General features: G+C 33.7%; 1 protein-coding gene across 1 annotated transcript; it reads left to right on the top strand.

Annotated features, from left to right (window-relative positions):
* Window positions 1-919: 919 nt before the first annotated feature.
* LOC116139030 (elongator complex protein 5-like) lies at window positions 920-4,993 on the top strand. The gene is made up of 7 exons (XM_031424715.1): window positions 920-1,004; window positions 2,805-2,874; window positions 3,250-3,476; window positions 3,571-3,663; window positions 3,996-4,071; window positions 4,253-4,485; window positions 4,807-4,993. The coding sequence occupies exons 2-6, from the start codon at window positions 2,814-2,816 to the stop codon at window positions 4,432-4,434; spliced, it is 639 nt and encodes a 212-aa protein (XP_031280575.1). The 5' UTR covers window positions 920-1,004; window positions 2,805-2,813; the 3' UTR covers window positions 4,435-4,485; window positions 4,807-4,993.
* Window positions 4,994-13,886: the final 8,893 nt, after the last annotated feature.

The following is a 13,886-nucleotide window of genomic DNA, read 5'->3' as shown; positions in this document are numbered from 1 at the left end:
GGTGATACACGTTGGGGCTCATATTATTATACACTGATAAACTTAATCCTTTTGTTCTCCTCTATGGGCGATGTGCTTGAGGTTATTGAAGAAGATGGTTTAAATCCTGAACAAAGGGGTGAAGCATGTAATCTGTTAGATTGAATCTATCCCTTTGATTTTGCATTTAGCTTGCATATGAAGAAAAGTATATTGGCAATTACTAATAAGTTGTCAAAAGCATTGCAGAGAAAAGATCAAGACATTATAAATGCTATGGCCCTAGTCAAAGTTTCCAAACAATGGTTACAATTGTTGATATATGAAGGATGAGAATCTTTGTTGAGTGAACTTTCTTCATTTTGCCAAATGCATGATATTGCCATTTTGAATATGGATGATATGTTTGCAATTCGAGGGCGGCCACAACGGAGAGTTGAGCACATGACAAATCTACATCACTATCGAGTTGAATTGTTTTATATTGTGATAGATATGCAACTTCAAGAACTTAACACCTGTTTCACTGAGGTTAGTACTAAGCTGCTTCTTTGTATGACATGTTTAGATCCAAGTAATTCATTCTCTACTTTTGACAAGCATAAGTTGATCCATTTTGCCCAGTTTTGTCCATCTGATTTTTTTGCACTTGAATTGATGGTACTTGAGAATCAGGATGAGACTTATGTTATTGACATGAATTCTTGTGATGAATTTGTTGAGTTACAAGGAATTTGTGATTTGATTGAGAATTTAGTTCGGTTTAAAAAAAAAAAAAACATTTTGTATCCATTGGTGTATAAGCTTGTGAAACTTGAATTGGTTTTACCAGTTGTGACTACGACCATTGAAAGGGTTTTTTTTTTTTTTTTTTTTTTCAAGTGTGAAGCTCAGTTTAGATAACTGAAATCATGTTGATGAAGATAAAAAATTGGGTTCTAGGGCTTTCGTTTTGAAAGTTTTTGTTCGTGTTTGCAGGATTGGTTGGACAAGGGAAAGGTCGTTTCTTTGTTGCCATTGACTTGGTAATTCTGTATCCCTTATTTGTAAATATTGTTTAGATGGTTAATTAGATGTAATATCATTCCTGAAAAGTTTCTTTTAATTCAAGTGAGCTTTCTTGTGTGTTCTGATTTGTTTATACTTTGGACATTTAGTTGCTTTCTATGTCATTTGCATGGCAATACAATTTAGAAATTTGAATCTTAAATTAAATTCTACTTCGAGGAATATTATGTTGTGATATGCTGAAGCTTCCTATTGAGTAGCAAACATGTACCAAGAATAAGGGTTTGGATTTTAATGTGAATTCTGTGTGTCATATCCCTTTCTTGAGGTGTTTCAAGGAAACTTCCTAATCAAGTGCAATAAACCTTGAGGGATACACCCAGCCAAACCAAAGGTAGAAACTATGAGGGTAGCATATGCAGTTTCTTAGTTAAAAATTAATATATTATCTAGAAGTAAAGATATTATGAGAGTATGTGTAAGATAGGCCTTACTTTTTGGGTGCAACCATTGATTGACATTTGTGGATGAGATTTTGCTTTGATGGTGTTTTCCTGGATCAGTGAAAAGAAATATGTCATGTTTTATTTAATTCAGAAGTTGTTTGAAAGATGTACTAATATAGTGCTTTTTATTGTCACTTTCTAGACAAGCTTGGCATGGTCACATGACTTTTGGAACCCATGAAAACCTCTTGATTTATACTTGTCACTGTCATTTTCATGACTTTTAGATAAAAATATATGTCACATGGTTCATGGTTTTAACACAGTGAAAAAGAATTGTAGGACTTGGCAATGAAGGTTGATACCATTTTAGAATGCAATGTTTTGTTGGTAAAACAGCTGAAAAGTTCACTAGTTAGAAGGCACATTCATATAGTATCTAAGATAGGGATAACTCATTTTTCATAAGTTAGTAAATAGGCAAATAATCAATTAAACGTCCCTCATGATTTTGATAGTTAATATGACAATAAGCCCATGTCTGTCAACTAAGAGGTCCAGGATTCAAATTCCCTTGTGGTCAATTACTTGGGATATTACATCCTATAAGTTTCCTGGTTACCAAGGTTGCAGGGATTGGAAGTATCCTCAGTTTAGAACCTAGTAATCAAGTATGAGAGGTCAAGGGATTTTTGGATTTAAGGGAGAGAAAAAACTGTTGGTTTATTTATTATTGTTTAAAATTCCAATAAGCATTTACATTATCATTAAAGACAATATGAGATTACATTATCTCAATGATTTTTTAAACCTAATCACTTTTTCTAGTAATATTCTTTTATCTTCAAGTTGGAATTGCAACTTGTTTTCTTCTTTAAAATTAATGGTCATGTCAGGGAGCTTATATTTGAGTATGCATTTCTTTTTCGTTCTTTTTAAATATTCTCCATTTAAAATATCTGGTGAAGTTGCAAATATTTTTAGTGAAAAGTCATATTTAAAATGATTACATACAAGATCACACTATCTCGGATGTGGAATTTTGGCGATACTGCAAATTTTATTTGCGATAAAGTTTTCATATTGATTTGGAAGGTTCATATCATCTGTCATATACTATTGTGTGGTGGAAGTTGGTTGTTGATTGGTTTTTGTCTTGGTGGTTCAAAGATACCTTTAATTTTGAAAAAAACTTTAAGAAGTAAATTTACCATTTTGGAGTTTGATTGGAGGTCATGCCCTTTTCTATATTGTTATGTCTAAGCTTTCATGTGTGTTTATTATAATATGATGTTGGTTTCTACTTTTTATCTTGTATATTCCTTTTGTTGTTTGTAATAATCTTTAATAGACTTTCAACAATTTTGCCAGGTAAGTGAAATGTTAAGACATGCATCTATAACATCAGTTGCAGGCCTTCTAAGCAACCTTCGTAGCCATGGTATGTACTTGATTTTGTTATCTCTTGATTTATTGTGAACATCATCAAATCTCGTAAAATCCCTGTCTATTAGTCTAGCCATTTGTTAATGTTTGATTGCATCAATTGGATTTTCAACTTATCAAAAAAAGAATTTTTTTTTTTTTTGCAGTGCTGGTGTAGTATTTATCTTTAAGTCAAATGATTAGCCATAAAAAAAATGAAACCTAATAGGCAGGTCCTCTAATCTTCTGTTTAGTAATCTGGTATGCACTTCTGGTGTGCAACTGTAATTAAATGAATTGCCCTTGACTTATAGAAATCTCTGAAGTTTGTGGTTTGTGTGATACATTTTTGTTCTGATGCTATCTTTTCACCATTGTTCTATGGTTTCAGATCAAGTTTCTAGTATCTTTTGGTTGTTACATTCAGATCTTCATGAAGCCAGGGTCACCGCTGTTCTTGAATATTTATCCTCAATTGTTGCCAGCCTGGAACCATTTACAAGATCTACAATTGCACAAAGAGGTGATTTAGAGAATCTCTCTTTGCTTGAGCAGAACTTTAGGAAAGGAAAGTTTAATGTTCGGTTCAAGCGAAGGAACGGGCGTGTTCGAGTTATGGTGATATTTTTGTGTCTTAACTTCTTTGTGGAGGATTTTATGCCGCTTTATGGAGAAGAAACTGAAATAATATTTTATCCAAATTTGTTTCTAGTGTGAAGAATTACTTGTGGAGCTGTCAGGCATCAACTTTACGTCTGTTTCGTTGTCTGAAGATGAAATAATTAATCAACGCCTTTTGCCAAAGGTCAGTTGTATAAATTTATCTCGATTTTAGAGGATAATTTGGTATTCCCTTTCTCTCCCCCCGTCTCTTTCATGCTGTGCACACAAACTACACTGCTTTGTCATGCATGCCTGTGAAAGATAAAATTTCTTAAAGACTTTATTGGTTAACCAGAGAACGGTTATAAGTCTAAGAGAAGACAGGAAAGGAAAAGAGAAAAAAAGGAACATTTTTATGCATTTACACGCATGCACTCTGAAATGAATATGTTGTTACAAATAGATATGCAAGAAAGGACCTTGATACTCTTATTTTTTTGACATTTACTAGATATTGGTGTTGTTATTTAACAGGTGCAGTTCAATCTTGAGCTATCAGAGAAGGAGCGAACTGAAAGGGCCAAGGTTGTGCTTCCATTTGAGCACCAAGGTATTGGAAAATATAGATGGATATCAAATTCCATTTTTTATTTCTTGAAAATGATTATAAGCTTTTTACACAAATCTTTCATGTTAATAATTGGAAAGAGTATTATTTTCTATTATTCTCATTTATCCTTTCTTGACTATCTTCTGCTAGAAACTTTATTTTCAATTTTTCTTTGCGTCAGGAAATGGTGAACCAATACAAATTTATGATGGTCGAAGGTCTCTCAATGAGGAGACACTTGTTTCAACTCAGAGTTTGCAGACAGATGAGAGCTCTGACAAGGGTCAGATAATATATTTTCGGGATTCAGATGATGAGATGCCAGATTCAGATGAGGACCCAGATGATGATTTGGATATATAAAAATGTTTGCCTCGATCGCTTTTGTGGATTAATACCAAAGTTCCCAACTTGGTAAATTTACTCTCTCTCTATTCATCTATGGCTAATTGTTTGAATGTACCCTTTAAACTAGAATCTGTTTCACTATTAAATAATTGAAACTTTGTGCCAGTTAAGATCTATGGTATAATGGGTAGCTTCATAGGAAACATGAATCTAAGTTTTTAACGAAATTGAAAGGTGGTTAAGATCCTTGTCCCTCCTCCAACCCCACCTTTCCTTCTCCACTTGTTTGTATTTCATTTTTTTTTTTTTTTTTTTTGTTATTGACTTCTGCATGACAGATTTTTTGGTGGGTTCCATTGTCTAATTATCTTGTAACTTATCATGTAGCACAACGGAAAGAGAGTTCGCCCACTGGATTGCAGTCCTCGCAAGTTTTGCATAATTCAGAAATGTAAGGCTCCTTCATTTGTGATTATGCACTTCTTTTTTCTGCCTATTGAATAAAAATAATATGAATTAGGTGCGGTAGTTGAGTCGGCTCTTCCATTAGAAGCAGCATCATTTTAAAATTTGAGCAGTTTTGCACTGGGAAGACGTCATGAAGAGTGTCATTTTGATTATCTTTTGATTGTCTTTCTCGCTCAGCCGTGTCTATTGGGAAGACAAGTTAGGGACTTGATTTCTTTGTCAAGACTAGAGAGTTGGAGAATTTCCAGAACTTCACCTGAACTTCAAAAATTACCAGTTGGCCAAAGTGATGAGCTATAAAGTGAAATTACGAATCCAAAAAGTTGAAGGATATGTATATGGAAATTTATTGAATGTATTTTTTTTTTTATATGGATTGAACTAATTTTACTGCATAATTTCTGGTTGCAATGTGATTGTGTGGAATATTAGTTGTATTTTTGTTTGCTTACAGTTTCTGTTGATCTATTTTATGGTTAGAAAATTAGGGTCCGGTGGTTAAAAAATTTCATATAAAGGGTCCATTTGGTTTGGGTTCATATAAGATTACATGGGTAATCTTCGTTTAATTTTTAAGATTCTCTTGTTTGGTTTGTAAGAAATAAAATATTACGGGCATTTTTTATTGTAAATAGTATTTACTGTTGGTAATATAAGAGGTAATCAAATAAACTCCTAGGAGGTGTTATTAAAAGATTATTAGATAATATGATTTTTATACTTATTTTGTCCTTAATTAAATATCATTTCGCACACAATTGTTCTCAAATGTCAACCAAATATCTATTAGCTCGAACCCCATACATTAGAAAATTTAGCTAAGACACCCTAGGCACAAAAAAAATGTAAAAGTTAACAAAATATCCCCAGCCACCCAAGACCATCGTCGATGCTGTCGGAAGTCGTCGTAATGACACATAACATGTGGGATATGGTCAGTCGTGTGTCGGTAAAGTCGTTGTTGTGGTCGTTTCATGACCACATTTTTGGTCGTTTCAAGCCATGGATCACATATCCATGGTCGGAAACGACCTTACCAGTGTACGATCGGTCATATCTCGTTGGTCGTGCGTTATTATGGCGACTTCTGATGGCATCGACGGTGGTGGTTGGCTACCGGTAGTGGCTTGGGGTGGGGGGGTGATTTTGCTAAAAATTAAAGTTTTATATGGCTGGGGTGTTTTAGTAAAATTTCAAATATAGGGGTTTAAAAAATAATATTATATTAATATTTTAAAAGGAGGGTAATTTAGTAATCTATATAACATATACACCCATTTACCTCTCAATCAAACATATCAATATAATATACCTACCAATTTATTCTAAATAACAAAACACATTTCTTTAAACATTCATAGTAATTTTCAAAGTGATCTATATTTTCATTAATATAACGTTCTCATAATAAAATATTATATGAACCAAACGCACCCAAAGGAGTTGGATTAGCATTTCCAGATCAGTTTTCAACAATTATAGAAATTAATAATTTGTTCAATTTAGTTTGAAAACCTTACATATTTAATAAAATACATCAATAAAAAAAGTTCATTTTTGTTCAAAAAATCATGGAAAATTCTCATTCGTTGCAGTTACTTTTTAACCTCATACTTTATTGCAATGTTTTTAAAAACCAACTCGGGGCTAAACTTGGCAAAGAAGTCAAGTCCCAGGTTGACCAGTGGGTACTGGTGACGTGTCACGCAAAAAAATTTTAAAATTTTTTAATTCGATGGACGTTAGCACGATGGCTGTTTTTGGCGTACGTTAGCACGCATCAATGTCGACTTTCTTTCCCCTTTTTTCGGCTATTTTCTCACCCAAAATCACCCTTGTCACCACCACTGAAACCCCCACCCTCTTGACCTCTCCAAACCATACCCTTTATCCCTTTTCGTCACCAATATTTTAATAACCAACCCAAGGTGAAACCTAACAAAGTTGTTGGGTCCTATGTTGACGGGTTTAATTGGTTTGACCGGCTGGTCAAACTGGGTGACAAAACTTTTAAAATTCAACAAATACACCCCTAAAAATTACTTAAGTCCTTACAGGTTTAAAATTTAGCAAACACACCCCAAATACAAATTGGCCGGAGACTGGCTAGCGACAGCAACACCCCAAAAACAATCCCAATCATCCCTTGAGTCCATACTCACTGATGTCGGCGTCGATAATCCTCCCTATCACCTGAAAAATACTCCCCTCTTCTTCTCGACCAAAACCCACCTCACCCCACCCCCGTTAGCCTTGCCAATCGCTGGCAAAAGCCGGAAATTGTCATCGCTTGTTTTTTTCGATTTCTAGTCGATTTACTCATCAGAAATCAACTCCGTCGCCACCATTCCACTCACCGACACTTTTTCTTCAAAAGCCCCAACATCCCAACTTTCAATTGTTCACCGATCATCTAGGGTTTTGGGTGAATAGATAAATTGTTAACCTGGCCCGGTGAAGCTCCCAGGTCTCGGTTAAACCGGCTGGATTAGGCCGAGTTTTAAAATAGTTCTCATCACTTGCCGATTGTCAATGACGAAAAATGTGTTTTTTCGATTGTCCTTTGTCATATTCCAGTTGTTTTGAGCGACGACAGCTCCAACCACCACCACACTTAGACTTACCGACTACTCCCTTACAAAACCCCCAAAGTTCCCAAGCCATTCCACCCACTAATCGCTGGTCACCGTTTCTTGGCCAAATTCCAGTGACTAAAACTTAATCAAACACTACCTCCAGACTCACCGTGATCCACCCTTAAAATTCTGTTAACAACTACGTAGAGTAAGTGGGAAAATTAGGTGGCATAACAGGAGTTGCTTGTACACATATCAAATTCCCTCATGTTTGCCCGCCAAATGCTGATTGAAAGTCGCCATTTCTGGTGTTTGATTCACCTGGTTTTGGCCAAATTTTGGTGACTAAAACTTAATCAGACACTACCTTTAGACTCACCGTAATCCACCTTTAAAATTTCCTCATGTTTGCCTGTCGAACACCGACCGAAAGTTGCTATTTTTTGGTGTTTTATTCACTTGGTTTTTTTTTTTTTTTTTTTTTCCAAAAACCGATTGGACTAATGGGTTGCTACAGTATCGCTGATCCAATCGCAGGTGAATCTAGGTGAACCACCCCCCCAAAGTTTTTTAGGCTCTCTCGACCCGACTCACCAGCTAGGTCTTGGTCCAACCGACCGGGCTAGGTAAGGACAGATTTAAGGAATGACGAGTGGGGACCATGACCCCACTCAAACTTTAAAAATTTTCAGATTATATATATATTTGGCCCCTATAGAACTTTTGGATTTTGTTTTTTATTTTGGAATGGTTGCAGATGGAGGTCAAAGTATGATCACGGATGTGGTTGAGAACGTGGTTGTACTGTTAAACAAGAAAAAATTTACTCTAAGGGAAGTCTTAATAATGGATTACTTAGAAATAGATTTTATTCTCTAGAATAGCTTTCTGCGAGGCTAATATATATATAGCCCCTATAGAAATTTTGGATTTTGTCTTTTAGTTTGGGACTCTTCCCAGAATGGCAACGCAAAATAGAAACTTGAACGCCGAACGAACCTAGAACCTTTTTGCCGCTTTCTCTCATGGTGCTCTAAACTCTTAAGTCTCTCTCACCTAACTCTCCTTCCAAGTCTCAATCGACACTATTTTTCATCAATTTATCAAAAGGTAATGTCCCTAACCCTAAATCCCTAATTTTCTCTATTATTGATGTTTTGTTGTTGCATTCTTCCAATGAAATTAAGATTCGTTATTGTTCTACTTGTATTATTTATTGAGAATTTGAGATTTGAGTAACAGTTTAGTGTATATTGTAAAATTTTATATAACCATCTTTTTAGAGTTTCTGAGTTTGCATCTACAAGAAAGAAAGCAGTTAATTAAAATCATGATCTTGTTAACTTAATTTTTAAATTTTAATTTAGAAGGTTATACAAGTAAATGATATATTTGGCTTTTGTTTATGAGAACATAAATAATATATTCATTTCAAGACCATAGTTTTGAGTTTATTCAGTGCTGGGCTATTGCAATGTTTTCTTTTAAATGAATTAATATTTATTGGTGGAGTGGTGATAATGATCTGAATGCTCACTTGAAAGTTGGAGAAAGTTATGAGATGTTTGAAGGTGGACCCACTTTTAGCTACTAATCAAATTGAATGATTTAGTGATGATATCTTTATGTTGATGAGATGACAATGAATTATGTTGCTGTTTATTTTATAATTAGGTTGTTTGTTGTTGATTATTGTTTATGTTTAATGAAAAAACACTGGTGTAATTTTTCACAAATTCTTAGCATTCCCTAGTTTCTTCCATCTCAATCTCTTGGTTTGACACAAAAAAAAAAAAAAAAAAAAAACAAAAAAACCTATCCTTTTGCTGTATCAAATAAATTATAAGTTATGTGGTTTGTAGTCCTTGATGTTTGTGCTTTGTGGTGCCTTGATGTTTTCTTTATTGCTTCTCTCATGTTTATTTTTAAATAAAGTACAAACTAGTTTCAAATCTTTTTTTCTTCTTGTAGGAAGACCTTCGTCTATTCTTGAAAAGAAAATGAGCACTGAAACAATCGATACCTATGAGAATCGCTTTTGATATTGAAAGGTTGCTACATTATTAATGTAGTGAACTTTACTCTTACATTTGAACATGCCTTTTTTATTGACAATTTTGTCTAGAGAATAAGGTTATGCATAACCATTAATAGAATTGCCAAATATCAAGGTCTAATATTTTTTATAGTTAGAAGTACAGCAACAAATTTTTTTGTCAATTAAAGAGATACTAGCCTACAAAATTCTTGTTCTTCCTGTTAGGCAATTTTAAGGTTTGTCTGCTTAAAATGTAGCTTTTAGAGTTGCCTTTCAAATACTTTTTTGAAGGTAGTGGGCAAGCCTCTCAATTTTATTTAAATAGAGAAAGAATGTTGTCAAACTTCTTATGTATTATTCAAGCTAATATTTGATACATATACTAGAACATTGGTACAAATAAATACAAACATGATCCAAGGATCACAAAGCACAAAAATGGCAAAAGGCTATTGACTTGCATTAAATAAAATACATAAGATTTTTTTCAAAACTTCAATGGTCTCTTTTGCCTTGTTTTTCTCCTTGAACTCAATGCAAATATGCAATTGAAAGTTATACTAAAAGATGCAACAATAATAACATGTTTAGGCTACAAAAACTTATTATCAACATAAACAGCTAATTATTACTAAAACTTATTATAAAAACTTATTATCAACATAAACAAAAAAAACTTATTACAAAAATTTATAAGATGCATATTTAAGATTTTTAATCAAGTTTAATGAAAAAAGGACAAAAGAAATATTACTTCTTTCATGATAAGTTTGTTGATAATACCAAAAACTTTTTTAACTTTATCAATAGAAACAACTAATTATTTATTGTTTTTAAAGATTAGTTTGAGTAATCATTTTTTATGTATCTTTTCTTTCATCCTTAATAAATTACTTGACTAAATCAAAATTTATAAACATTTCCTATGAATTTTTTTTTCCTATTCTTCGAGAATTATAAAATGACATGTATAAATAAAAAATTATTTGTTTTTATGTTGAGTAAGTAATTACACCTAGATTTTTATCATTTATAATTTATTCATCTTCATTTTTGGGACATTTTAAAAAGAGTTGACTTCTTTTTTTTTTCTATAAATATGCACGATTCATGTTAAATGAGTCTAAAAGGAATTTCAAGCCCATGAAATATCATATTCTTATTGTCTTCCCATTACTATGTATGTAAATCACTATAAGTTATTATGTATATCTTATTGTCTTTCCATTACTATGTATGCAAATCACTATGGGTTATTATTCTTGTACAATTTCTTATTGTTTTATTTTTTTTAAACTTCTTATTAGGTATGCAATATGGATAAATTTCTTAAAATAAAATCAGCAATAGACCAATCATCCTCATCAGTAAAAAAAAATAAAGCCACTGATAAAGAAAATAATCCATTAAAGGAAAGTCATGTAGAACTTGAAAGATCTTATGTCTGATCCAGCTCTACGGCCTAAAATCAATCATTATCATCCTAATTATAGGGATGCAATTCAAAGATTTTACTTGCAAAAGAGTTGCTACCAATCTCGAAATCATGCATTTCCACTGACAAAATTTGGAAAAGGATATCGTCGATTTAATCCTGCTTGGTTTGGTGTGTATGGTGATTGGCTTAAGTATAGTGTGACAAAAAAATGATGCATTCTGCTTGTATTGTTATCTTTTTAGACCTACCATTATAAGCCAAGCTGGTAGTGACACTTTATCAGCGAGGGATTTTGTAATTGGAAGAAACCAGAACGCTTTCAAATTCATGTTGGCCAACCAAATAGTGCTCATAACCAAGCACGACAAAGTTGTGTGAATTTAATGAATCAAAAGCAACATATCGAAGTGGCTCTCTCTAAGCAATCATATCAAGTTCAGGCTGAATACCGAACTTGCTTGACTGCATCCATTGTTTGCATTAGATTTCTTTTGCGTCAAGGGTTGACATTTCGTGGTCATGATGAAACTGAAGACTCAAAGACGCAAGGTAACTTTCTCAGATTTCTTCATTTTCTAGCTCATCACAATGAACATTTTAAGAGTGTTGTTTTGAAGAATGCAACTAGGAATCTTAAATTGATAGCACCAGTGATTCAAAAAGATATTTTGAATGTTGCGGCAAATGAAACCACAAAGGCTATCATTAGTGATCTTGGAGATGACATCTTTTCAGTTTTGATTGATGAGTCTTGTGATGTGTCAATTAAAGAACAAATGGCTATTGCCATACGTTATGTAGATAAAAAAGGTCATGTGCTTGAGTAGTTTCTTGGCACTATACATGTTAGTGACACAACTGCAATATCACTTAAGATGGCTCTTGAGTCATTATTTTGTAAGCATGGATTGAGTTTGTCAAAATTACTTGGAAAGTAATATGCAAGGAGAATTTAATGGTCTAAAAAGTTTGATTTTGAGGGAGAATGAATATGCTTATTGTGTTCACTGTTTTGCTCACCAACTTCAATTGACACTAGTATCCATTGCAAAAAATCACATTTATGTGCTTCGTTTTTCAACTTAGTTACTAATTTGATAAATGTTGTTGGATGTTCATACAAGCGTTGAGACATGCTTCGAGAGAGCAAAGTTGTAAACTTGTTGAAGCATTAGAAATTGGTGAAGTTAGCAAGGGATGAGGTTCGAATCAAGAGACAAGTCTAAAACGAGCTAGTGATACACGTTGGAGCTCATATTATTTTACACTGATAAACTTAATCCTTTTGTTCTTCTCTGTGGGCAATGTGCTTGAGGTTATTGAAAAAGATGGTTTAAATCCTGAACAAAGGGGTGAAGCATGTAATCTGTTAGATTGAATCTATTCCTTTGATTTTGCATTTAGCTTGCATATGAAGAAAAATATATTGACAATTACTAATGAGTTGTCAAAAGCATTGTTGAGAAAAGATCAAGACATTATAAATGCTATGGCCCTAGTCAAAGTTTCCAAACAATGGTTACAATTGTTGAGAGATGAAGGATGAGAATCTTTGAGTGAAGTTTCTTCATTTTGCCAAAAGCATGATATTGTCATTTTGAATATGGATGATATGTTTGCAATTCGAGGGCGGCCACAATGAAGAGTTAAGCACATGACAAATCTGCATCACTATCGAGTTGAATTGTTTTATATTGTGATAGATATACAACTTCAAGACCTTAACACTCGTTTCAATGAGGTTAGTACTGAGCTGCTTTTTTGTATGACATGTTTAGATCCAAGTAATTCATTCTCTGCTTTTGACAAGCATAAGTTGATTCATTTTGCCCAATTTTATCCATCTGATTTTTCTGCACTTGAGTTGATGGTACTTGAGAATCAGGCTGAGACTTATGTTATTGACATGCATTCTTGTGATGAATTTGCTGAATTACAAGGAATTTGTGATTTGGCTAAGAATTTAGTTTGGTTTAAAAAAGACATTTTGTATCCATTGGTGTATAAGCTTGTGAAACTTGCATTTGTTTTACCAGATGTGACTACGATCGTTGAAAGGGCTTTTTTTGCAATGAATATTGTGAAAAGTCAGTTACATAATCGAATTAGAGATCAATGGATGAATGATTGCTTGGTCACCTGTATGGGCCAAAAATTGTATTGGACTTGACGAGGTCCAATAAAAAAATAACAATCTCACGGCCTAAAGGCCTTAGCCCAATTTCGGTTGGGTCCATGCTTAAGTTACCTTGTGAATTGCTTGCTTAATTAGTTGGACTACCATACGAGATAAGCCGAACTGGCCTCGGCCTGTTCGCCCACAACAGTCTGCAAAGGGATCAGAATCCCACTCAATTTCCTCTTCTTGCAGGATCTCGTATCCTATCCGAATTAGGAAGCCTCAACTGATAAAGGCAATAGATATGATCTTCTTCCCAAATTGGAACTCCTCTACTAAATAGGATTCAGAATCTTACAAGGAGACCAACCCTATAGATTCATTATATAAGGAGAGGCAAACCCTCTCATCAGGCATTGAGAAATCTACCAGCTCCCATATTCTAGCTCTCAAGCCGCTGCCATATTCTGACATCTCCCCGGTGTTGCCTTAGCCATGACAACCTTCATTACCTTCCCTGCAGATCCACCAGATTGTTAGTGGCTCGCAACACAAGATTCAACCCTCGTATTTGTAACCGTAGATTTTACCGTCTACATCACCTATATTGAGAAAGATGTATTTGATAAAATTGACGATGAGATGATTATCCAACGTTTTCAAAATATAAAAACTCATCGAAGACAATTATAGAAAAATTGTTTTATTTTTACGAAAATTGTGTTTTTTGAAGATATTTATTTGTATTTTGTAACTTTTTGTTGAAGTTCATCCTAATAAAAGAAAGGTATGGTTATGATTGGTTTTATTTTTTGCCCTTATCGAGTG

This window comes from Pistacia vera, unplaced genomic scaffold (genome assembly GCF_008641045.1).
Source record: "Pistacia vera cultivar Batoury unplaced genomic scaffold, PisVer_v2 Contig11, whole genome shotgun sequence".
Lineage (NCBI taxonomy): Eukaryota > Viridiplantae > Streptophyta > Magnoliopsida > Sapindales > Anacardiaceae > Pistacia > Pistacia vera.
The sequence above is the reverse complement of the archived record's forward strand: the minus strand, read 5'-3'. Positions and strand labels throughout refer to the sequence as shown.